Source organism: Mycosarcoma maydis, chromosome 16 (genome assembly GCF_000328475.2).
Source record: "Mycosarcoma maydis chromosome 16, whole genome shotgun sequence".
Lineage (NCBI taxonomy): Eukaryota > Fungi > Basidiomycota > Ustilaginomycetes > Ustilaginales > Mycosarcoma > Mycosarcoma maydis.
In genome coordinates, this window is record NC_026493.1 from 133910 (window position 1) to 159621 (window position 25712).

At 54.8% G+C, this 25712-nt stretch overlaps 7 protein-coding genes and 1 non-coding gene across 8 annotated transcripts; 4 read left to right on the plus strand and 4 right to left on the minus strand.

Annotated features, from left to right (window-relative positions):
* Positions 1-2388: 2388 nt before the first annotated feature.
* Positions 2389-3282, minus strand: UMAG_05662 (putative porin; the record flags this gene model as incomplete). Its single annotated transcript, XM_011393128.1, has 1 exon — positions 2389-3282. The coding sequence occupies one exon, from the start codon at positions 3280-3282 to the stop codon at positions 2389-2391; it is 894 nt and encodes a 297-aa protein (XP_011391430.1).
* A 2366-nt stretch (positions 3283-5648) lies between these two features.
* On the plus strand, positions 5649-6107 carry UMAG_05663 (uncharacterized protein; the record flags this gene model as incomplete). Its single annotated transcript, XM_011393129.1, has 1 exon — positions 5649-6107. One exon carries the CDS (start codon positions 5649-5651, stop codon positions 6105-6107), a length of 459 nt encoding a protein of 152 aa, XP_011391431.1.
* A 2087-nt stretch (positions 6108-8194) lies between these two features.
* On the plus strand, positions 8195-9904 carry UMAG_05664 (uncharacterized protein; the record flags this gene model as incomplete). The annotated part of the gene is made up of 1 exon (XM_011393130.1): positions 8195-9904. The coding sequence occupies one exon, from the start codon at positions 8195-8197 to the stop codon at positions 9902-9904; it is 1710 nt and encodes a 569-aa protein (XP_011391432.1).
* Positions 9905-10084: 180 nt separating this feature from the next.
* On the minus strand, positions 10085-10194 carry UMAG_16087. The gene is made up of 2 exons: positions 10156-10194; positions 10085-10120 (listed from the first exon to the last, which is right to left on the minus strand). It is a non-coding gene; the product is annotated as a tRNA-Ile (tRNA).
* Positions 10195-10808: 614 nt separating this feature from the next.
* UMAG_05665 (uncharacterized protein) lies at positions 10809-11966 on the plus strand (the record flags this gene model as incomplete). The annotated part of the gene is made up of 1 exon (XM_011393131.1): positions 10809-11966. One exon carries the CDS (start codon positions 10809-10811, stop codon positions 11964-11966), a length of 1158 nt encoding a protein of 385 aa, XP_011391433.1.
* A 296-nt stretch (positions 11967-12262) lies between these two features.
* Positions 12263-19036, minus strand: UMAG_10727 (uncharacterized protein; the record flags this gene model as incomplete). The annotated part of the gene is made up of 1 exon (XM_011393231.1): positions 12263-19036. The coding sequence occupies one exon, from the start codon at positions 19034-19036 to the stop codon at positions 12263-12265; it is 6774 nt and encodes a 2257-aa protein (XP_011391533.1).
* A 475-nt stretch (positions 19037-19511) lies between these two features.
* Positions 19512-20576, minus strand: UMAG_10728 (uncharacterized protein; the record flags this gene model as incomplete). The annotated part of the gene is made up of 1 exon (XM_011393232.1): positions 19512-20576. One exon carries the CDS (start codon positions 20574-20576, stop codon positions 19512-19514), a length of 1065 nt encoding a protein of 354 aa, XP_011391534.1.
* A 1086-nt stretch (positions 20577-21662) lies between these two features.
* Positions 21663-25547, plus strand: UMAG_10729 (uncharacterized protein; the record flags this gene model as incomplete). The annotated part of the gene is made up of 1 exon (XM_011393233.1): positions 21663-25547. One exon carries the CDS (start codon positions 21663-21665, stop codon positions 25545-25547), a length of 3885 nt encoding a protein of 1294 aa, XP_011391535.1.
* Positions 25548-25712: the final 165 nt, after the last annotated feature.

A 25712-nucleotide genomic window follows, 5' to 3' on the forward strand; every position in this document is an offset into this window, starting at 1 on the left:
GTGATTCCAATGAGATTGGTGATCGATCCGATTCGTGAAAAAAACAGCGTTTCGAAGCAACTAGAAATGCTGCAATCCAGTCAAGAAAGATGCGCAGTACGGGACAACAAGCTTGATCGCTTTGGATGGGAATGATCGTCTCTGTGTTGATAATGTTGGTCGGCCGGAGGAGATGCGTGGATCGTCCGCACGATGAGATGATAGACGAAGTGAAGGAAAAAATGACGTTCTCGGTGTGGAGAGAGCGGGCGTGTGTTCGCAACGCAAGCGTCAGTTTTAGACGCATAGCTTCCTCTGCCTTGCTTCGGCTGTGCCGATGCCCTTGATCAGGCTCAGGTACTCGGTCCGCCAAATCCAACAATAACTTACTTGGCTCAATACGTGATAGCGCGTCGCATCCACCATCCGACTCTGCAGCGGTGACCATTTCTACTGTATTTCTCTGTCTCCCGGATTGCAGCCCCTGCTCCCACGCTCAATAATAACGAATAAAAAAACTGACACTCACTAGTTACTGCTGACTACTCTGATTTCTTCCACTATCCGCTTCGCATGTGTTTTGGACCTCCTATCCTTGTGGCCCTTCTTCCGACTTCGAACCCCGCGAGGGTGTGGCTCTGGACGGGTGGTGTGCATGTTGCAATCGGCCTATCCTACTCTGGCCCTAGCACCAGCACATCTGCACAATGCATGGTAACGGAGAACAGCGACGTGGCGCGGTCGCTGTGCGGTCTTAAGGCGTGTGTAGTCATGCATAATTTGAAGCCCCACTGAGGCGTGGAAATCTCCCGTAGGCGGCGATCTCGAAAGTAAACTCACGCCTCAAAGCGTCAGCAGCGCTAAATATGACGCGTTCTTAGCAGGAAAGCCACGAGGCAGAGCAACTAAATTGTGTGTTGTCTTTGCCTGACTAGTTTGCTCTCTAAATGATATGAGCTCAAACCAATTCGCATCTAACGTTAAAAGCGCAGGATAAGTTGCTCGCGACTACAGCCATTCGTGATTAGCTAGCTACACTTGAACTACTTTCTCGTATTTCGATTGCGTTTCAGAAGCAACGATCCACCTCCCCACAAACACACCGAAAAGGGACCGAGTCGGCAAATCTACGTCAACCGTACCGTAGTGTACTATACAGCACACTCACGACTTCCGCTGCCCAGTGGCGATTCGCCGACCGCTCTGATTGTCCACGCGTTGCACAGGCAGGTCACGATCGCTTGCTCTGTTGACCCGCAGATGCAGCTGTAAATTGACTCTGTTTATCGGCGTTGGAGTTCCAAATCCACTCTGATGCATCGAGCAAGTGGTATGGAAAGGATTTAGGATTGTGTTCTGCCCTGTGCAACGCCCCGCAGGCACCGCTCTGAGAGGAAAGCTTGCGGTCGATCGACAGCTGCCCATGGCCTCGCTTGTCTGTATTCTTTGTTTCGATCGCTTAAACGTGTGCTTCGGACCCTTTGTACACGGAACGGATGTCGCTCTGTAGAAGCTTGTTCCTTCGAGCTTGGCCATTTGTCTAGTTTATCCATCAAGAGGATCGACGAAATGGTAGCCTGAGCAGGGCTATTCTAGCCTTGGTTTAATCTCAACAAGGCAAGAACGGCTTCCAGAACGGACGAGTCGAAACTTTGAGTCTTGACATCACCATGCGCAAGTTGACCGTTTTGTCTGCTTGGTCTTCTGCTATGAGTTGGCCGAACGCATCGTACCCGTGTCATTTGGCCTCTTTTCAAAGATTGTCTACAACTCCGCTCCTGCTCTCGCCGCTCTTACAGTAAGCTCTCGTCATCCATGGGAGCTGCCAGCTGTCTCGTATCCTTACCTGATTTCTTTGCGGCACCGCAGCCGCACGTCCGCATAAATTCGCGAACAGTCCGTATCCATCTCAAGCCTCGTGACAAACTGTGAGAGATTCCCTTCTGTGTGGCTCCGAACAGAACACCGTCAAGTCATCCATCTGCACCTGACTGATAACAAGAGTCCCTTCATTGCCGCTCCTTACTGGCTCTGGGAGCAAATACAGATCGGGTCGCATCTAACTCATCCTAAATAGCCAATCGCGATCCGTGACATCTGGTTGCGTTGGTGCTGCGCCACGACTTCTCAGCCAACTACTAGAGTTCCAAGCCAGCCATCCTTCCACCGTGCTGCCGCTGCTGACAGCATGGTGACAAGATCCGCGTCGGTTGACTACTCAGCTTCATTGGGCGTACCACGCCGCAGTCATGCAAGTCAACCAAAGTCAACCAGAGGCAAAGCTAGAGTAATGTTTTCATTTGTTATGCGGCGGCGGTTATTACATTGGCAGCAGACACCAAGGCGTCACAACATCGTATGATTGCCCTTGAGCGAATTTACCCGGAAGCATTGCCAGGGTGGGCGCGTTTAAGCCTCAAAGGTGACCGAAGCACCGAGCTTGTGGGCATTGGCAGTGGCGTTCGAGTCGCTGAGCTTGAAAGTGTCAAGAGCCAGACCGAACGAGGCCTTAACACCGGGGCGTAGGGCCTGGGTGTAGCCGAGGCAGAGGATACCGGCATTGTTGATCTTGGCCTTGACGAAAGCGGCGTTGTCAAGGTAGGTCTTGGTACCGACCTCGAGGTTGACGTTCGAGTTGGGGCTCTTCGAGTCGTAGGTGGCACGGGCACCGGCCTCAGTGTCAGCGTTGACACGGTGGTAGTAGCTGGCCGAGTAGGTCGACAGGTTGCCGAGACCGTGGAATGTGACGGCGTAGTCAGGGGCGTGGAAGCCGGCACCGAGGTTGTAGCGGCTCAGCTTGCCGGCCTTGACGTCGTAGCTCGCCTCGGCACCGGCGAGGAAACCGTCACGGCCGAGAACAGCGTCGGCAGTGAAGGTGGGGCCCTTGAAGAGGTCAAGGTGCTGGCGAGTGTGCAGACCGGGCTGTTTGTAGGTGGAAGCAAAGAGGGCGTTCTTGGTCTGCTTCTCGGGGACGAGGGTGGAGACAAGCTCAAGCTTGAGGCCCTTGGCGATGTGGTTCTCGAGCTCAATGTGGTTGCGGAGAACGTTGGCGGTGGACCAGGCTTGGGTAAAGGTGACACCGTTTTTGCGGTCCTCCCACTTGGCCTCGAGGTCGCCGTTGATGGCCTGCGACTTGGAGTCACGGATACCGAGAACGCGGAAGGTGACGCCGTTGGGGGTCTTAGTCTTGACCTCGAGCGAGTTGCCGTGGATGGGGTAGTCCTTGGAAAGGAGATCACCGGCGGCCTTGCCAAGGTCCTTCCAGGAAGGGGGGACGGGCTGGGAAACGAGAGCAGGAGCCATTTTTCTGCAAAGTTGTGAAGAGAATGATAAAGGCTTGCGTTAGTCTACCACATCTACATAACCCTGGAGGATCGGACGTAGGCAATTCGACTGTGGCAGCATCCCCTTCGGAACGTGTACGAGAATTTTGGATGTGGCCGCACCGACGTGTCGAAGCCATGCTGAGGTCGAATCAGTCAAACCACAAACCAACACGTTGGCTGGACGGAGATAATTTTACTCACAATAATAGAGTGCGATCGACGATAGAGACGTGTTGGGTGGGGAATACGGCGATGGTGGAACAAAGGAGAAAGTCGCGAACAAGAGATGGTGGAGGATCGCCTCTGTCGTCGCATCGCTCGCTCACTTCACGACTCACTTACTCAGTTTGTCACGGCTTCACGTTGGCTCGACGCTGGCCGACCGTGCGACGAAAATGAAAATCGTAAATGGGTTGGCTGGATCGACTGACTTCTCTCTCGCTTGTTGTTGGACTGTTTCGGCCGCGAACGGATCAGCCAGGTGCCTGGGCGCAAGCAACAGGAAAAAGGTCGTAATTGGAGACGCAACCAAAAACACACACACGCGCGCGCTCTCTCTCACTGAGCATACGCCAAAACAGAAGAGCAACAACAGCCACCGCGAGCATTCGTGATTCGTGTCGTAACGTGATCAGGCGTGCTTCTCCCGTTCTGTTCGTGTAAAATACAGAGAAGCCTCTGTGTTTGGTGGACCAAGGAGTGCGTCGGTGCTCCTCGAAACCTTTCGGCTGCAGGCAAGTAGAGCTGGTCTTCGCACCGCTAGACTTTGCGCGACTCCTGCTTTGTCTTTGAACTGATGGCTGTTAAAAGAGTGCGCACTGAAGACGCACTGATGCTGACCTGTGAGTGCAGCGTATAGAGGAGCCGGACAAGAACATGTGTGGGAGAGAGCTGCAGAAACATCTCAAGACCGCCGTCGCTATGGCCAGTTGTGCGGATCTCAAACAAACGCAGTAAATGTCACGACAATCGTGAATACACTCATGACTTTCCCATACTGACTGGTGGGCAACGATCGCGGACCAGGCGGGATATGCACTTGTCGACTTATTCCGACAGACCCTCGACATTCCTGTTGTCCAGGTTAAAACGGTCTTCATGACGTTGGGCTGGCACAGGTCAAAACTCCTAGCAGCAGCTTGGAGTCGAGAATCGACTCAACTTGAAGCACATGGCAGTCGTGCGTGTCACCATCGAGAGAGACGCTCTCGGACGGCAGAGTAGGCGGACTCCACCTACACGTAGAGGTACGCGGCAAACGATTCTTGGCTGTATAGACTGCCTTCTCTCACCAAGTTGCACGTTGAGCGCTATGGCAAGTTACTCATGATTCGCCTGGCAGCCACGAGCGTGAAAGGGGTCTTGAATGTGTGAGGTCACTCTCGCAAGCTATTTTAAATAAATCAGGCTCGCGCCCTTTCCTGCGAGAGAGTCTGTGAGTGTTGGAACAAAGTTGATTTGTTGCATGAAAGAGGCTTAGATACAGTACTTGTATTTGAGGCCAGTATCCTATTATGAAAATTAGCAATAGGGTTGAAAATATCATCGCCTCTAACATAACGTTAACTTAGTTGAGAGGTGATTGAAGGAGTCCGTGCGCGCCAATGCCTCTGATGGCCTCAGTGGAAAATTGGCTGCTCGCTTGCGGCTTCTCACGTCAATTCGCCACCATTTCTGAGGCGGTTTCTCTCGTACCAAGCTCGTGACACGCTAAGTGGAGATCGTCAGGTGGCCCATACTTCCCTTCACAGTGAACTTGAACCTGACCTCAGTCACGAGTCTCACTTTTTACCTCTTCTCAACAGTCGAGGTGCCGAGCACTGCTGTTGTCCGTTTGACCATCTCTTCTGTAAGGAAAGGGTCCGAGAGCAGAGGGAGAAAAGCTACGTGCCAGTTTGCAGTTTCGTTACCGAGCCTCACTGGCTCCACCTGTAAAGTCACACGGCCTCTCGGTGCTGTTCACTCCCATTTTTCCCCTCCATTTAGAAGCGCATGTCCGTTCGTTGCTCAGAGATTGTGAGTGCATTTTGGCTTCTCTGGCAGATGAACCCTGAGACAGAAAATACAAATGGCGACATCTCGACATCCTCTCTACTCTAGCTTTTACACCACCACAGATCTCTTCAACATTAAAATCAGTCCTCCAGAGGTCCTCATCGCTAGCTTCAGCAGCTTGTCCGTCACCTCCTTTACAGATCTCCCTACATCCCCTGGACTCGGCTTCAAGCCCAATTTGCATGCTCAGCAGCTCACTGTCCAGCAGCAACGACACACCAAGACACTAATCTGAGCCTCAGTGCATAAACTGCCTCGTCCATTCACTCTACGTGCTCCGAGTCCATCATGCTTCCAGCTCAGCGAAACAAGATTGACATCTCGTCGCTGAACGAAGAAGAGCAGAAGCTTTTCCGTCTTTACGGCAAGCTTCCCAAGAAGGACCTGCTTCAGAACAAGCTCAAGGAGCGCAAGTACTTTGACTCGGGCGATTATGCCCTCTCGAAAGCTGGAAAGGCACCACAGCAGTCGGTCGGTACCGCCATTCCCAACCCAGAGATGATTCCGCACGCTTCGACCGTCACTTCGCCGGGCGTGAATGCCGTTTCGCCCCCTGGCTCATTGCCTGGTCAACCAGGCGCTCCTCAGTCCCTACCCGTCAACGTTCCTGGCGCTGCAAGCCTCACATCGCGTCCACAGGTGAGCGCATTCCCCATCAGTGGAGCCGGCTCGAGTCCTGGCAAGGAGGCGAGTTCGCTCGGTCGAGAAGAGCACGTCGTTAATGCCGACGATGCCATGCAGGACTGAGCGACAACCGCTCGCGCTTGCAACTTGCTCAACCAGCTCGCTGCACTCACCTCGCTGAGCAAACGGGTCCGCCTTTTGCGAGAGCACGCATCTGTGTCGGCACGCCCATATGCGCTCGAACTTCTGATTTCAGACGAACCAAACCCTCATCATCTGACCGCAAGAATCGTATGGAAGCTGCATGAAACCCGTTTCTGCAGACGACCTCAGCAACTCTCTCCCCTCTCTATTGCGCCTGCGCCACCAGACTGGTGCTCTACCCTGTGTCATTTCTTGGGCTACGTAGAGAAGACTCTCTCTACAGCCCCTCAACCGGAAAACTCGATTGCAAGACTTAATTCCACCTACCGCTTCCGTCGACATCACTCATTCACCTTCGCACATGCGTCTTCAAGCTCATCACACGGTTTTGGCCTCGATGGGCCGGTTTCACCAACCCTCCAGCTTGTGCATGTCGCACGGTGTCAAGGCGTACGTAGCCGGACCGGTGAATCAGGCTTCGAGGTTGCAGACTGTGCATGCGCTAGCGGGCGACTGAGGCAGATCAAACCACGCTCTGTGAATGGTTACGCATCTCGCCCCTTGAGTGTACCGCTGGGCTCGTCGCCGTTTCATCGAATTAGAATCTGTACCAGGCCTCAGCTGTCACATGTGTCGTAATCAGACACTGTGTACGTTGCGCTTCCCATCAATTCTCTTCAAGCTGACCAGCCACGCCCAAGCAGCACTCCCAGTTCATGCAACACGTCTGCGCCCGTTCATTGTACCATAACAGTTCACAGTGTTCCTTGTCTTATTGGCTCTCCTTTCGGGTTCCGTCTTGTGCCTTTTTGTCTCTCGAGAATGTCGTTCGCAATGCAGAGTCCAATGTAGCGCTGGATTGTTGTCACATTTGTCTAGACGTGCGTTGCTTTTTTACACCAAGTAGTCTCGGAATCACAACTACAAGTTCTTGGAAGAGAGCATCCACGAATTCACCATTCGGCGCAACTTTTGTGGCCCCAATATTGTTGACACTTTTTCCTCTTACATTCGCATATATTATTGAAAAGGTGCAAAAAATCTTAGTGCATACCTCTCACGTCTTTTCTTTTCAGGTGTAAATTCTTGTTAACTTGGTTCGCTCTCATGCGTCGAAATATTCACGACTGTAGACGTACTCACGCTGTGTAGCCATAGCGCAAACAACTCGACAACCATCACAGGGGGTGGTTCATCGCTACGACGTTGCACAGGGCTTTGCTGAGGGTACCACACAGCTCCCTGTCGCATCAGGGCTCGTGTTTCACCCTGCGTGTTCCGGCGAAAAGGTCGCATGCCGAAACACGAGCTGGGTGGTAACCTGCCTTCCCCGCACAACGATTGTCAATCTCCGCCGGTGACCTCACTCAGAGCTCCGATTTTTGCATCCGCAGACAACGCTAGTGGTACCTTGCTTGGTCGGCAGCTTTCCCCACGCACTTGTCAAGACAGAACGTCAAAAACACAATCGTGAATGGGCCGCGTTGCTCCCATGGTGGTGACCGACGCTTGAGAGGACGCGTCAGTTGCTCGCAAAACCCAAGGCCACCGTTGGCTGCTGAAAGAATGAGCTGGCTGACTCATCCACCACTTCCCAGCGAGATTTCAGCTTTTCAGGCACGAGTGATATCTGAAATCCTTTATGGGATCACAGTGATGAAGTTTGGATCTCCAGAATGCCTCGGCTATGAGCGTATCGCGCAGCGAAGACAACCAAAGGTGCTCGACGTTTTCGGCGGGCTGCGGAGCCAACACATGCCTGAACACGCTCGCGCCCCTGCCTCGCTCGACACACGCCGTCTTTCACAATCACGAATCGTGAATTAAGCTTGACAGGTTACCGTCGCCCAACGTGCAACGCCTCTTCAGATGCTCTTGCATTACCAAGAATTCAGCTTTGGATAATGCATGGCCTCTCATCCTCCTCTCCTAGGCCAACTGTTTACTGACCATAAATAAAGACGAGGCGCCATCCACCAAGGTCAACGTGGTTCGTTCCTGACCTCCTCCTGCCATCATCGCCATCGCAATCCTTTTGGCTGATTGGGTTGAGGCAATTCACGATCATGCAGGTCAAACTATCCAGCTCGTCGCTCGTGAGCGAGTCGGTGCTGGGCAAGCTCGCTGCCACCGCACACAGCCACAGACCTACCACGTTCATCGGCTATGTCGCTCTGGCCATCGGCACGGTAGTGTTGCTCCTTGGTTTGCTCATCACGTATTCACTTGCAAAGATGCTCTACAGAACCACGATCTACCATTACTATATTTCTCCGCTGCGACATCTCCCCGGACCCGATCCGAAACCCTTCCTCGGCAACGTGGAAGAGTTCGCCAAGAAGCCCGGCGCTGGTGCAGAGTTGGATTGGTCGCGTAAGTACAACAAGGACGGCGTTTACCGTAGCACGTTCTTGTTTGGTCGCGAGGCGATTCACTTCCACCGTCCCAAAGCCCTGCGTCAGATCTTGGTCGAGGATCCGTACACGTATCCCAAGCCTGCGTTAGCATGGAAGCTCCTCGGGCTCATTGCAGGCTACGGTTTACTGACGGTGGAAGGTGATACGCATAGGAAGATGAGGAAGACCATGAACCCGGCATTCTCGCTCACCAATCTGATCGAGCAGTTTCCTGTCTACTATGCCAAGATCTACCCGCTGGTGGACGTTCTGAATCAGAAGGTGGAAGAGTCTCCCGAAGAGTCTGCGGTCATTGATTGCGACGCATGGGTCAACAAGGCTTTGCTTGACATTATCTGTCTCACTGCGTTTGGATACGATGCCGACTCGGTCAACAACCCTAGCAATGAGCTTGCTTCAGCCTATCATGCCGTGACGAGTATGCAGAACGGCCGCAATCAGGCGCGACTCAATCTCTTGCTCAACCTACCTTTTGGCGACACGGTGCTCGACTGGGCTTCGGACACAAGCGGCTGGGACTGGTTCCTGAAGCGATGCAAACCTGGCACGGCCTGGCAGACCTTCTTTCAGCTGCTCAACGGCATGCACCGCATCAAGAACGTATCCAAAGAGATTCTGTACAAGCAGCTCAATTCAGGCGAGCGCGCCGCTCAAGGAGGACAGTTCAAGGCGATCATCGACATTATCGAAGAATCCTACCTCACTGAGAATGACGGCAAGCCCAAGAGTCTCAAACAGGCTGAACGTGATATGATCACGCAGGTGCTGACGTTCCTCGGTGCGGGACATGAGACCACTGCTTCCGGTGTCTCTTGGACGCTTTGGAATCTGGCAACACACCAGGACATTCAAGACAAGCTGCGAAAAGAGTGCAAGGGCTTGATGGACCAAGACGATCGACCGCCTTACTCGGCCATCAAAGGTCTTGCCTACCTGGATGCGGTGATCAACGAATCCATGCGCATCACACCCCCGGTCCCACGCACCATACGAATGGCCAGCAAAGCCTCTTACATCGACGGCATTTACATCCCCAAAAACACTCTGCTACCCATCTCGAACCGTGCCATTAACATGGATCCCACCGTATGGGGCGAGGACGCCGACGAGTTTAAACCTGAACGATGGTTCAACCTGCCCGACAAGTACGACCGTACTTTCAGCATGATCACCTTCATCGCCGGCGCTCATGCCTGCATCGGTCGAACCATGAGCTACCTCGAAATGAAGGCCGTCATCTGCATCCTCGTGTCCAACTTCAAGTTCGAACCTGTCTCCAAGGATCAAAGCCCGATCATGGATACCCTAATCACCATGAAACCCCAGGGCGGTCTCGAGCTCAGGGTCTCCAAGGTTTGATGTGTTGCTTTGCTTATTTTGTACGTGTACCGTTTGTAGCTCTGTAGTCACTGAATAGGATAGGACACCTTATCCGAATTCGGATTTCTCATTTTCCCATTTCGCTGATTCAAAATATGGTCGTGATGGCGTGAACAAAAAAGAACAGGCAGAGAGAGAATAGACCAAAAAAAAGGGAATTGCTCCGTACTGGGCTCGAACCAGTGACCTTCCGTTGTTAATATTAGACTCAGCAGAACTGAGGCACCGTGTATTAGACGGATGCGATAATCCAACTACGCTAACGAAGCTCCATATCAAGCCACGAAGCGTTTGCTATTATGTAGTATAGAGTAATTGTAGCTACAACCGAAGTACCATGTAATCTATTTTTTTTTTTGTGACTGTACGTACTGTACGTGATCGAAGTGAATTGAACTCTGGAGTCAGCTGTAGAGAGAAGGAAATTTTCTCGACTCTGGCCAAGCGCTGCTGGCAATGCAACGTTTTCCCTCTGACGCCGGTATCTCACGGGGCGTCCAGGTTTGAGTGCACATGCATTAAGCTCACCGTGCAAGTGCAGAGGAGGACATCAAGAAGCGTGAAAGGATGCGGCTGAGCGCCGTCACACAAACGAAGGAATGCGAATGATCTTTTCTACTGTATCTTTGTCGGACGGGAAATTGCAGAATGGGAAACAGAGTGGATCCTAAGAAATTCTTCCTGACTTTGGATTTTTCCAATTCTTTCACTCACGATTCACAACTGTGTGCATTCGTGGTTCGTGAATTGGTGATTCGTGATTGTAACTGTGCGCATTTGGTGGCTGCAGCCATGAGAGCCTCTCTGGTGACTTGGCGCAAGCGGATCCCGTAACTTCCACATACCAACACCACCAAGCCGCGCCATTCATACGTCAAACATCATGTCGAACACAAAGCCCGCCGCTGCCGCCGCTGCTTCAAGCGAGAAGCCCGAGAGCTTCAACGACAGCATCCTGCCCAAGTACAAGGTGGCTGGTGAGATCTCTGCCAAAGCGATCAAGGCTGTGATCGCAGCAGCTGGCGAGGGCAAGAGCGTCCTGGAGCTGTGCAACGTCGGAGACAAAGTGCTCGAGGAGGAGACCGCTGCAGTGTACAAGGGAAAAAGCATCGCCAAGGGCATCGCATTCCCCACGACGCTTTCGTTGAACAACGTGGTGTGCAACTACTCGCCTTTGCCTACGGATGAGGAGCAGATCACCTTGAAGAAGGGCGACGTTGTCAAGGTTCAATTGGGAGCTTATATCGACGGTCTTCCCGCTATCACGGCCGAGACGTTTGTCGTGGGTGCCGACAAGTCGAACCCTGTAGAGGGCCGATCGGCTGATGCGATCAAGGCTGCGCTCGTTGCCGCCGACGTGGCAATCCGAGTGATGAAGCCCGGCGTGCTCAACACCGAGGTGAGCAAGGAGATCGAAGCCGCCATCAAGCAGTTTGACTGCAAAGCCGTCGAGGGAATGCAAACCAACCAGTTCTCCAAAAACGAAATCGACGCCAAGAAGAAAATTGTCCTCAACGCCGAACCCGGTTCGCGCCCCGACACGATCAAGCTCGAAGAGGACGAGATTTACGGCGTCGACATCTCGGTCACCACGTCGGCCGAAGGCAAAACGCGCTCCGACGACAGCAAGACTACCATCTACCGCAAAACCAACAACACGTACCTGCTCAAACTGCAAACCTCGCGAAAAGTGCTTTCCGAGATCCAGAAGAAAGCCGCTTCGTTCCCATTCAACCTCAAGAGCCTCGAAGACGTCAGGAGGGCCCGAATCGGAGTGCAGGAGTGCGCAAAGCACGGTCTCCTCACCCCGTTCCACGTGCTCGAGGACAGCGACAAGAAGGCCATCACCGCACAGATCTTCTTCACCGTCGCTGTCAACGCAAAGGGCGCTATCAGGATCACCCCCGCCCCCACCTGGGCAAACGACGACATCCTCAAGCCATCCAAGCAGATCACCGACGAAAAGATCAAGGCCCTCCTCTCCACCGCTGTTCGCCAGACAAAGAAGAAGAACAAGCCCGTCCCCGCCACTGCCGCCTAAGTGCTTCCGCACTGAACCTCTTTGCACGCCCTGTATTCATCCATCACCCACCCCAACTCTCACCGATCACTCTTATCCACCACCACTAGCTCTTGGGTCAACCCCCAAAATTCTATTTACGATTGTCCTTGATCGCATTTGTAATGGAAAAACCAACCAGAACCAACCACTTGATGCTTGAGTCTGAGCATCAGCCTTCTCATTCACGATTCACGATTGTGTGTGTAAACGATTGCAAACTGAAAACTTGAGATTCGCACACACTCTGCGTGCTGCTTGTCGCCCTCGCCTCGCTTTCACAGTGCAAGGTCATCGAACGCATCCGGATCGTCCGGCTCCATCATTGTGCCCTCATTCTCCACCATCGTGGCATACGCCAGCATCTGCTTCTGCGCATCTTCTTCGCTCTTAACCTCGTCCAGACCAAATGGCATAGCACTCAGATCGAGCGCAGCCTGCATCGGATCCAACAGCGCGCGCATCGTCGCCGGCTTGTCCGCTCCAGCGCTCTGCTTCTTGCTCGGATTGAACTTGGCGCAGCGCGCCTCGCTCAGACCGTACAGCTGCTTCAGGTGGTTTCGGAGCAACAGCGCTGTGCCAGAGATGAGCGACATTTTGGCGATCGTAACCGCGTCCACTTGTGTATTGGATGCTGCTGTGTCTTGATCGTCGTGCTGGGCTGCAGATACAAAGCTGGTCCGTGCCGTGCTGTGGTCCACGATTTCCGCAGGTCCCGCAGGTTCAGGTTGCGAGCAGCCCAAGATCTGCGTCGGATTCACTGTACCCATCGCTCGAGCAGCATCACTCGCCAGTTCCAGCTGCCATTCTCCCGTTAGCCACGGGTTGCGAGACATGTCAAACGGACTAATCAGATCTCCTCCGGGCGCAGCAGCTCCAGCTTGCGGCGGCGTCCTCATACCATCTTGCAGCGTCTCGTTCAGAGCTGAATTCGACCGAGCATCCTGCTTTGGCAGATGTGGCTGTATCATGTACAGCACCTGCATGCCCGAGACAGCCAGGATCGAGCGTAGTTCGCCGATCACGATGAAAAGCTCTTCCATCGTCTTGTAGTCGAGCGTTGCCAGGTTGTCCGCAATGAAGCGCGCGAACAACACCTCTTCCATGCTACAGTCCGACGCCGCCGTATTGGCGTCGAGCGCCTTGACAATTTGCTTGAGGAAGTCGAGTCGTGTAGCTCGACGATCTCGCAGCAAACTGTACCACGCTCCGAGTACCGCAACCGGCATGCTGTCGACCCGGAAGCCGCGCAGCGCCTGCGTTGTGGCCAGCTGGCGCTGGAAGCGGAAAGCAGACCGCGCAGTATCGAGGAAACGAGCCTGCACGAGCGAAGCGTGCTTGGAAGCCAGATGGCTGTGCAGTTCCATCGCTCGACTGCGAAGTTTGCGGTCCTCGAGCGTTTCCAGCGATACAAGATACGGCACACATTGGATCGGATGCGAAAGACCTTGCAAAACTGTGAAACGCAGGATGTCGATGGCGGTGCGCTGCAACAGAGGGTTCGACACCTCGAGCGTCGCCTTAAGTACGTCCTCCGAGTAGCGTTGCATCATGGCTGAGCCAACGCCCGTGTCGGCAAAGGTCTCGGTGTTGCCGACCAGAACCGTCATGTCGACACTGCCTGCGTCGGGGTTCTCGGGCTTGCGTCGTCCAGTGCCCGCGGTGACAACCGCATTATCTGGATTGCGACGCAGAGCATCTGCACTCAAAAAGTCCAGGATAATCTTGAGCAGCGTCGCGCGATCCTGCAGCGAGCCCGAGGCGAAGATGCCGTCCATCATGGCCGTGAGCGACGGCCGAGTCATGAGCGTGGGATGAGCACGGAAGATAAAGCCAAGGTTCTGCAGCGCTACAGAGCGCACCGTCTCACTTCCGGTCTTATGAATATCAAGCAGCGCCTCCGAAACCACGTCGATCAGTGGACGCTTGCTCACGGCATCGACCTCGGCTGCCGTCTCGGGATACTTCTTGCGGAGTTCGTCAAAGTCAGCATGCTCGCACAGCGAAGCGGTCAGGGACATGAGGGTGCTCCAAGCTTTGTTCTCTTCCACTTTGTGACCTTTAAGCGCCATCTGTCGCATCGCCTGCACACGCATGAAGCATGCCTTGAGCGTTTGAATCAGTAGCCGGAAGTTGCGCGTGTGCGTGATGATGACGGCACAGTAGCAAGCGATGAGTTCCTGCAGAAGATGCAGGCCTGCTTTTGGCGGAGGTCGATTGACCAGAGGACGAAGACTCTTCTCCAAGGATTCGGCAAACGCCGAGGCTGTCTTGGGCATGTGGGGCAGGCACGAGCGGAAAATCCTCAACAGCAGATCCATGATCTGCACTTCCTCACTCGTCTGTGCTGCTTTGAGGTAGGGAAGGAGCAGCTTGGCTTTCGATATGGTGAGGATGGCCGGGTTCGTAGAGACAAGCAGCTGTACGATGCGGATGCGCTTGACCGTGTCGATGCTCGACGCGCCGCTCGACTCGACCAAGCTGTCGATCATGGAATCGCCAAGTCTTTGCAGTTTTGCGTGCAACTCGGCTGCCTCACTCTCGGACTTATCCTTAAAGAGGCGCCTGAATACCTCTTCCAACGGCGACGGACGCTCCTTAATGACGTCTGCAACGGCCATAATGATCTCGATGGTATCGGCCACCTTCTTGTCGGCCTCAGTCTCTTCTACAGGTTCATCCGTCGGTTGTGCAACGTCGCCTTCTGATTCCGGCTTTCCCGCCGTATCTTGCACTTTTTCAGCACTGCCTTGCTTCGCTTCGTCCGCATCCACAGGTTGCGGTGTGACAGGCGTGGCTTGCAGCGGACTACCCCTGCGCCGTGTGTACAGACGACGCGCATCAATGTCCATTTCGAGCCACATTTCGCCGATGGTGAGAACAGCCATGTCCTGAACGACTGTGTCTTCGTCGTTGATGCAGCGGACGATGCGAGCGCAAGCGTCAATACGGATTTTGGGGTCATTAGCCGCCTCATGCAGGCTCTTGAGAAGGCGAACCATGCGCTTGCGCACGGAAAGGCCGGTGTCGAGGATGCGCGCAGCTATCTGCTTGTAGTACTTGGGAATATGGTGTGGCTTCCGGAGAAGGTAGCTGCCGAAGAGAGCAACTGCGCTATCTCTGACTGCATTGCTCGAATCTCGCAGGCGAACCTCGATTGCGCTGCGCATGGTGTCTTCATCGAGCAGATCAGGATCGATCTGAGCAATTCGATCGATGCCGCGGAGCGCCTTGCTGCGATTGGCGATCAGCGGATTATTGAGACCTTCCAGGAGCAGGTCTCGCAACACTGGATATGAAATCATGGAGCTGCTAGCGACCAGAGCACGTTCGGAGAGGTCGATTGCCCTTTCGAGCATCTTGTTGTCAGAGGCGAAAGCATCGAAAGATGAGTCGCTGGCCGAGGCGTCGAATTCCGAGAGCATGAGCATCGCTTGGTCAAGATCCTCGCGGAAGCGCTGCAAGTTAGCGATCTGAGCTGCGGTGTCTTCTTCCGCGTTGCTCAGGGCAACCTTGTCGTCCTCGATCTTTGCCCATGCAGTCGCCAATTCGCCTTCGGCGTGGACGAGCAAAAATTCAAGCGCACCTTCTGTCGACATGTCCTCGTTACTCGTCTTTGCTAGGAAATGAGAGATGAACTTGTAAGCACGCACGTATTCCTGGATGGCACGCCGATCACCTTCACGCAAGGCCCTGAGCATGGAAAGATAGTCCCAGGTCGCGAACTTGGGTTCTTTGGTCTGACTGAGAGGATCCAAGTGCTGGAGCGTTGGATGATCACCATCGGTGTCCTGTTTAAAGGACTCGGCAACTACAGGATGGGCTGGGCTAGTTGGTGCATCTGCACGAGAGGGCTGTAACTGCAACTGGCTTTGACGAAGTCTCGCAGCGACGAGGCTCAGCTGTTCGAGAGCGACACCCTTTGCATCCGGATGGCTTTTGACATCCTCAAGATAATTGCCGAACACGCGACAGAAAGCGCTGAGCATCAAGGCTGCTGCTGGCCATTCTGGCAGGAAAAGCGCGCTCAACAGATCTTGAATCAGGGATTCGATAACGTAGGTATGGCTCATCTCTTGCGATGACTTGGACACCTTGGTTTGGCCGATGCGTTGCATGAGGTAGCCAGCGATGGACCGGGCCGAGGCATTAGCGCCTTCCAGTCCGCGTCTCCAGATTGCGATTTCGGCCTCTCTAGGGTTGTTCGCGTCCGGCTCACTGGTTGCGTTGAATGCTTCGATGACGACCTCAAGCGCTTGCGTTCTTTCTGGATCGGCATTGCAATCAAGTTCGTCGATGGCGTTGTCGTTTTGATTGTCATTTTGGCCATCTTTGCTCCGCGAGAGACGATCAACAGTGGAACGAGCGTAGCTAGCTACGCCGTGCGAGGCAGCTTGGATGAGCTGCAGCAACAAAGCGTTGATGGAATGGATACCCTTGCCATTGCGCAGACTGTATTGTCGTCGATTCTTCTTCATGTCGGTGAGCTTCGACAGCGAAGTGAGGATCTCCTCGATCATCCATTGGCGTTGGTCTGGCGCCTTTGCAAATATGGTCCGAAGAAGATTGAGGGCTGGTAGCCGCAGCGTCTTCATCGAATTGGCACCGCCGAGGGAAAGCAGTGCAGATCGGCCACGAGCTGCAGCTTTAGCAGTCTCGCTCGAAGCGGCCCCACTGGCTGACTCTGGCTCGAGCACGAAGAAAGGGCCGAGCGCGATGTAGACGGCGCTGATGACAATGGAGTCCGAGAGCGCGATAGAAGGCATGCGCACCATGCGCTGGACAAAGTATAGCGCTGAGCAGAGATGTGCAAAGAGGTCGGAGAGTGTGTTGCGACAGATGATGCCGATGCTGGAGGTTGACTCATCTAAGTTTGGCGCAGCAGCCTTTTTCTTGCGAGCCTTTTGCGGAGCCAAGACGTCGATGAGCAGGACGAGGTTCGGGTGAGGTGCGGTGGCGGCGCTCCCAGAGCATGCTTCGATGAAGGGGAGTAAGATCTTGTCAAGGCAGGTTTTGACAGCCTCGAATGAGGAGCGAATCTGATCTTCGGAAAGGATCTGTTTGGGTAGGACATCGCCTGTCAAAATGCCAAGGCAGCATTCGGTGGCTAGTATGGCACGGTCCGTGACGACAAAGGTCGCATTAAGCTTGTCGAGCTCATCGTCAGAAGATGCTGACTCGTGTCTGGCTATTGTTGAATCATTATTTGCGTCGCCTGCGTCTCTGGTTGCGTCCGCTCCTTGCTCAATCGGATTCTTGCCGGAATCCTCCGGAGTCTGTGTAGGCTCTGGTGTTTTAGAAGCCGACTTGCTGCGGAAGTCGACCCTACGGCCTTTCTTAGGCTTGGTTGGAGAAGCTGGCTCCGACACAAGGGCACGGCTAGCGTGCGATGGGAAAGGGTCGATGCTTTCAGCTAGACGCGCGGTGCGTTCCAGAATAGCGAGCAGCCGGATCATGTCGGCAGCGGGAATTGCGCTGAGGCTGGGGTTGGTTCCTGCTTGAGCAATCCCGGACAAGGTGGAAACCTCGGTCTGCGGGCGTGAGCAGCTGACGATGAGCTTGAGCAGTTTGTGGAGGGCAGCTGCACGCAGAACCAGGACGGAGCGGGACTCACCGCCGAGGGCAGACGGCGATTCGATGATCTCGAAGAATTGGTCAGCAGCAGGAGAAAGGCTGTGGCCGGGTAGGAGGTCTTGGAGAGAGTCACGGTCGGGCAAGGAATCGTCTGCTTCGAAGAGATCTTCAACGAGACCGCAGAGCTTGGCAATGGGCACCTTGCGCTGCGAGCTCTTGACAGGGCCGTTGCTCATCTTTGCGAGACTCTTTGGACCATCGGAGACAGATTCGGGCTGGTAAGTTTCGAGGATCTCGAGACCCTCCCATTCGCTTCCCTCTGCGTCCATACCGGAGTCGCTGTCCTCGACGATCTGGTGGACAAGTTCCGACAAAGACTTGCGACTGCGCTTCTTCTTCTTTTTGTTGGTAGTCAGCGTCGACGCTGGAGTCGCAGACGACGATCGAAGGTCAGAAGGCGCACCATACGAGTCAGAAACAGAAACTGGAATCTGGACCGTGATAGGGGGCATCAGGGAAGGCTCATCATCGTCGTATTTGCTGATCACGTGATCCTTCTTTACGAGCTGTTTCAGTTTTAACGACTTTGGCTTTGCAGGAATGACTTGATCTGGCAACGAAGATGTCGGCGGGGCATTTGCTTGCGAATCCGAAGCGGGAGGCAGGAGAGGCTGCTCGTGTTTGAATTTCTTGCTGCGCTTTCGTTTGGGCTTGTCGGCGGACGTCGAGTCCTTGCGTTTGCTCGACAAAGCACCATTTGTCACTTGCGCTCTCGCCATGACAGCGTCAGTTGACTGCAGAGCGTGTTGGCGGTGAGTGCCGTTGTGCGCCAACGGCTGTGGAGGCAGAGATGAGGAACTCAAATTCTGCCAGAGGGAGAACTGAGCGTTGGGCGAGAGCAAATTGAGTGGATCGGGGCTCTCTTGAACCGACAGCATCTGATGCACACGCAGAGGTGGAGTTTGAGGCTCTTGCGAGAGACGCATAGCCAGCGGATCGACAGAATGTGCTGGAGAAGGCGGCGACATTGCTAATGAAGGTGCTGCTGCTGGCTGTGTGGCCAAGATTTGACTGGGCGAGGCATATTGGGGCAGAGGCACGTTGGCGGCTGTAAAGCCTACAGTAGCTGAATGTGACGATGATAATGGAATGATGGGACGAGCTGAATGGCCGACTGTAGTTGGAGCGGTGTTAGCGACGAGGCTTGATTTCGACTTGTTATGGGCTGGTGTTGCAAGGGACTGTGTCTGTGGCGCTTGTGTCGGGTGTGCCGACAACGAAGCGGACGAAAACCTTTGCTGGCGAGGAATGACATTCGGACTTGGCGACATGGCGGCGTCAAGCGAAGACGAGGCACGAGGTGGCTGTAGCGGCTGTAGCGGTTGCTGAGCAGCATGGTGGGAAGCATTCGTTCTTGCCACTGCTAGTGTCGGAGAACCCGGCTCAGCCAAATGCGCCGTGTGATGCGAATGGCCCATGGATTGCACAGAGCGTGGTGCTTGGACCAAGCCAGAAGAGCGTGATGACGGTAGATGCCAGGCAGCGTCGAGGCTGCTGCCCGAGGAGGGCGCGGCAGGATACGAGCCCGCTTGCATGGAAGCTGGCGCTGCGGCCGCACGATCTGCGTGGTGAGTGTTGCCTGAAAGGTGCGACGTGCTACGGCTGAAGCGATGGAACGCAAACAAAGAGACCGATCGGGCCACCAATCGGAGGAACGAGTGATGAGTTTTCAAGGCAAGGAAGAAGGCAAATTAGAGCACATGAACAAGGCGAAACAGCGTCAGCGGTAGATCTTGGCGCCACAAATTAAGTGCGGAGCTATGTACGCATCGGGCCGGCAAGAGTTCGGATGGAAGCTCGGATCAAGGCTTGGATGTGGCAGCATGCGCATGCGCATGTGCTTGTGCGCAAGTGTATTTGACAGAACGGGAGCAAGTAGCCGCTTGGATAGACTCACCTGTCAAGGGCAGGATGGCGATGGAGAGGCGGCACAGCTCGAGACTGGACTGGGCTTGGATGCGGGTTAGTGTTATTCCAAGCAGCCAGACTACTTTCGGCAGCTGGCCACGGCGCGTGTTGTTGTCCGTTGCTGATCGTAACAGAGCTCCAATGACCTGGCAAAGGCGATTCGGCTGCATGCGTGTTTTGCAATCCACCAACAGAGAAAGCGGTGGATTGACTTTCAGGGTAAGCCTGAGCAGATGTGCGGTGTAATGGCGGATTGCGAGTGGGCGTCTCTAGGCCGGCCATCATGTTGAATGTTCTGCCCATGGCCGGTCCAACGCTTTGCAACACATCCGACATGGGTGATTGCGACATGGCCAGACGTTCCCTGGTACCAGTGGAAGGCGCATAAGGCGATTCGTATGCAGGTTGAATTGCGGCAGGATGAGGCTGCTGCAACTGATGTCGAGAAGTTGAGTGGCTCGACGGAGATGAGGGAGGCTGTACAAACGCACGCTGATGCTGCTGATGTGAGGGCCCAGCAGTTGTGTAGAAGCGTTGTTGGACGGGGGTCGCCATGTTTGAGAAATCCAATGATTGCCGTTGCCAATGTGAATCTTCAGACGAGGGCTTGTGACCTCCATGGAATTGCTGGTGCTGGTGCTGGTGCGGCGAGCTGTGTGCCTGTTGGCCTACGTTGTCTTGTCTCGGAATAACGGCCGAGTTGGTATTTGATGGTGGAGACGATAGCATCACGTGGTCGTTTGTAGACTGCGCATAAATGCCGCACGCCTGCAAAGGCAGAGCCCCATCACTTGGGCCTGCAACATATTGGTGGCGAGCAGAGTGATTGCCATTGGACATGCCCTGGTATGCCATTGCAGCCACGTCCATAGGATGACCACTATGGTAGAAAGTGGACGCATGCTGCATATACTGATGTTCAGGTTGTGTCTGTTGCCCAACATGGTTATGAACGAACTTCTGCTGATGCTGATGCTGTTGCTGGGGCCGATCACTGTAAGGCAGACCTCTGGACTGCTGAAGCGTATACCAGCCGTCCTGCCCGTCCATCGTGAAAGACGAAGTAACTTTCGAGAAACACAAGAGCCGAAGCTACGCACAGAGCCAATGGACTTGAAGTGGCGCACCCGCTTTGTGTAAGGACATGCAAGCGAGCACTTTGATATGGCTGCACCGATCTGACGTGTGCGTGAGATGCTCGCAGAGGGGTGATAGACTCTTTACAGAGGGTAGCTCAGCTGCATCTTGCGAGAAAGGCTTGCAAGAGTTTGAGCTTGGCGAGAGTTGTCGGACGCGAGCTTTGAGGCTGGTGCATTCGTTCGTGTGCTACAACGTTGCGTGTTGTCTAACGTCGTTCGAAAAGACCAGAGCCGATAGATGAAGCGGAAGCTGGGGCCTAAGCTTGATAGATGGAGCCAAAGCAAAGTCACGAGTGTGAGCCAGCATGCGGAGCGCCCAAATCGTGAATACGAAAAGTGAGCTCACACGCCCGTGGTCGTTCAGGGTTTCGTGTTTGCAGTTTCCACACGACAGGCCAAATCACGAATCATGAATCAATCATGAACTGACCCGGCCGCCACGCCCTGCTTCTCCACGCTCGCTTTGCCAAAGATGCGAATGTCAAGTCACAAAGTTATCAAGACTCACGACTTGACCGACTTCCGAACTCAGCCCACGCCGCAATCGTGAATCGTGTTTATTCCCGTGATTCACGATTCACGATTCACGATTCACGATTATTCGTGATTTTAGGTTAAGTTAGCAAAACTTGAAAGGATCCGGCCGATTCGTGATTCACGGTTCTTCCGTCCACGGCCAGAAGCGCACAGATGTCTCCCAAAGCCAACTCAGGACTCAGGACTCATAACATGAAGCTGTCACAAACTTGAAACACGCACGACGTTTCGCGATTCGGTTCACGGACCTTAGCGAGTCACCATCACCATATCACAGCATTGACGCACGCCTACTCGTGACTCTGTGCCATCACACTTTTCAAGGTAGAGTTGTATCTCTTGATCTGATCCACCTCTGGTGCCTGCATTATTCTCACTTGCTACCGTCATAAGCAACGTTTCCATTCGCAGCCGCATCCATCACTGTCATCATCTACGCTAGCTGGCGGCGGCGCGGCCAATGAAACGCAACTATCCATATGGTGCGCCTGATGCGCAAGCTTCAGGTGCCTCACAGTCGGCCTTTGGCCAACCACCACCACCAGCGACTCCTGCCCCTGCGCTACCTGCTTCCGGCCCATCCCAAGCCGCTTATGCCAATTACGGCTATGGGTCTGTTGCACCCCCACGTCCACAGGTTGGTGCTGCAGCAAACATTGCGCAGCAACATCAATGGAATCAACAGTGGCAACAGCCCCAGCAGCAATACTTCCCGCCGCCACCGCCCAACCCGATGGGCGCGCCGGGCGCGCCCCAATTTGCTGCTCCCCGAACCCCCTCGCAATCAGGCCCATATCGTGGCGCGTCGGTTCCCAATGCTGGCTCTCCATCCGTCAATCACGCTGCCCCCTATGCTCATCATCAACCACAGCAATCCGTGCCGTATCCATACCATCCTCAGGCTTCTCCCATGCAGTCCCAGTCTCCTTCCCAGCATCCGCAGCCATCAGTTCCTCCTGCTTACGGCTATGTTCCACCTGTGCCACCGCATCGGAATGCTGCTCCACCTACCGGAAACAGCGATGCTCAGAACTGGCCTGGCGCTTATGCTCCAGGTGGTCAGGTAGGCCCGCCCAATAAAAAGCCGCGTCACCAGGGATCCAACGTTCCTGCATTTCAGACCACGGCCCCGCCTTATGCGCCAATGGGCGCAAACATGGCTGGAGGTGCGATGGGTAACTACCCGACCCAACAGCCTTACGCTTGGCAGGCGCCCCATGTATCTTCTGCGTCTCCTATGAGCTCGCAGCCCGTTCCAGGTCCTCCAGGTCCTCCAGGCGCACATGGCCGCGCGCCCTCTGCTGGAGGCATCCACCCAAGTGCGCCAGGCAAAGGTGGCGTCGGGATTGGTGGCGCTGGTGCTGCTTCAAGCCGCGGAATGAATCGCAATGGTGCTCAGAACCGTGGCAATCCGCAGCAAAAGCCCTCCGGTCAACGCGCCGGTCTGCCCGCCAATCCCACTGCCTCTGTGAATGCCGCACGAGCACCCAATGGCCAGATTCGCGCATGGGGCTCCAAAGCAGCCGGTGCTCCCGCGATCGATGCTCCGTCGCAAACGGGGCGTCGAGTGTCTTCTGTCAGCTCTGTACACAGCGATAAACCAGCTGCGGCTGGCTCGACGAAGGGCTCTAATTTCAGCTCGCAGAACATGATTCCTCCTGATGCTCCGCGCGGCCCCAACAACACCAGAAACAAAGCTGCGACAGTCTCGTCGAAAGCATCCACGAGTGGCTTCCTAAGCAACGGCAGCCAAGGGCGTCGCGGCTCTAGCGTCGCCGCAACCAACACACCTGCAGCAGGCTCGGTCGGCCTGGATGTAGTCGGCGCGGGTGTTTCATCTGCCAAAGACTCCGGTGCCGGCCATAAAAGAGCTCATACTGATTTCCGCATCCTAGGTCTGGAAATCAAGCAGCTCGATTGGTCCTGGTTTGCTCCGCAGGCCCTCGCTAAGACTGTTATTGATGGTCCCAACAACACCGCCGCTCCCTCGGCCTTTGAACAGAATGCAAAGCCCCACGAGGGAGAGGGGGATGACTCTGCTGCCGATGTGGCGGATGATTCTACTCTTGTAACCGTCGAGAATGCTGACGCAGTGTCTGCGCGGGCCAAGCCGAGCATCGAAGGGGACGAAGTTCATGGCGGTACCGACCGGAAGCAAATCACTGACGAGAGTCCCATTGCCGATGATGATGAAGCGAACGATGAGAATCAAGACGATGACGAAGAAGGCCTCGACGACCAAGACGAAGTTGCTGAAGCCAATGCGAATCCGGAACAAGGGGCCATTGCTAATGCGGATGGCGACGAAGTCACCCATGGTGATCTCGACGTGGACGCCGAAGCTGACGCCGAGGGAGACGCTGCCATGTCTCATGCCGAAACCGACACAGTCGCTTCTGAACACCAGGAGTCGGTTGCGCCCACCCCGGAACCGAGCGGCGAATTGTCCAAGCTGTCTCAGAAGCATGAGACGCAGCAAGGCAAAGCATCAAAGGCAGAATGCGTGAAAAATTTGGCCAATCTCCGAGATTCGACCAAACTCCGCATCTGCTTTGCTGCTGTGTTCAATGCTGCACCTGAAGGCGCTCCCACTGATTCCAAGCCTCCAAAGACCCAAGATGCCGCGATTAAAGTTGAGCGAAGTATTCAGGATGAGGCATCTGTTGATCGAGCCGAGCAGAACTTTGATGCAGCTGAAGGTTCGGAGGAGTCGAAGAACGATGCGCCTAAGATCGACATCAAAGCAGAAGAGCCTAACGACTTGACCGAAGAAAGCTCGGTTCAGGGCGTGAAAGAAGAGCAGGTTGCCGTAAGCTCTGAATCGGCACAAGCTGGCATCTTTGACGAGGTTGTCGAGCCGAACGAGTCCCCCGTGCATGCTGATGAAGGGACTCCGACAGCGGCCGGAACCAAGGAGGTAGAATCTAGCAAGGAACCAGATGAAGCCAAGGCGGAAAATAAGAAGGAGCTCGAAGCGCCGGCAAGTCAAGTAGTCGAAGATGCCGCCAATACATGCGCTGCATCCAAGAGTAAGAAAACTCGATCGGCGGTCGATAATAGCCCTCAGACAAAGGGCCCACCTCAGCTGTCCTCGAACCGCATCTTTCTGTCGTTTGCGGCCAACAGAAAGCGTTTAGCTATCGATGCCGAAGCGGTCAAATCGGTCAAGATCCATCGCTCCGAGCACTGGGTCGAGATCCGCATCAATGCTTCGCATCCAACTGAACAACCTGCTCGTAAAAAGGGCGAGGAGTATTTGGTCTGGCAGGGCACTTTACTGGAGAAGCGCGGCAAAGGGCAGGATAATTACGCGGCGGTGACGCGCAGCGAGATCGCAAGCGCCTGGAAGATCGCTGAAGCCGCCGACATCGAATCAAGTGGTAAAGGCGAGCGATCAGGTGACGAGCATCTCGAGCTTCCTCCTTTTTTCCGTCTTGATGAGTCTGCGTCTGATCTGGTGCTGCGCGTGCACCTCGATGCGTCGGCTCCGCTCCCTGAACCGGCTTGGCTGCGAAAGAACGAGGTGGGCGAATTGCTTGCGAGCCTTCAGCGTAGCAGCACTGGTACTGCAGGTAAGGCGGAAACAGCTGTATCCGTGGCGGCTGCACAACATGTATGGGCTGGGAAGATCGAGGTGATGGATCCGGATCCGCCGCCGTCCATGTCGACGTTCCTGTACGAGTGGATCAAGGAGTCGTTTGTCGGAAGTCAAAAGGACAGGCGCAAGTTTGTGGATGGGATGCTCAGTTGGAAAAAGAAGGAACACAGCAGCGCGGCTCGTGAGAAGATCAAATTGGAACGAGGCGCAGAAGCGGAGCTTGGTGAGAGACGCCTCAAGACGCAAGAAGGAACTATGGAGAAGGCCGAAAAAGAATCGGATAGCGAACGCGATGTTCGAGTGGCACGCTTGTTTGTCGATATGGTCTCGCGATTGATCAAGGGCGAGCGTGCGACTCTGCACACTGACAGCGCGACGAGCCACTTGGCACGCGCGCACGATTCGAGCTCGTGCACGTCGACTACGTATCCAGGCTTGTTCATGCTTGGCCTGTTGGACATCTCGCTCGACTCTGCTGATGCGCAAGCGGCCAAGCGACTTCGGCAACGCATCGACGAGATGCTCATCGAGATGCCTCGCGCAACACTGCTCAAAGCGGCCGATCTGGCGTTTAAAGATCTCGATGAGAGTGCGAGCAAGCGCTCTGCTGTGGCTGCGTCGACGCAATCTGCGCCAGCTAGCCGCAACCGTGCGCATCAGCCTCGCCACCACCACCGACGTCAGCATCCCGGCACAGCACACATCTCTCATCCTGCTGGCCGCCATGCTAAACGCAAACGTGCCTGACTTGCATCTCGCCTCCCCGCACCAACCCGTGACTCGCTCTGCCCATCTTGCTTGACTCACAACTCACAGACTGCCACGACACCGCCGTTTCGGCGCACGCCCTGCACACACGTCCCCCGTCCGCTCGTCCCTCTGTGGCGCCAGCGTGACACACGCGCGAGCACA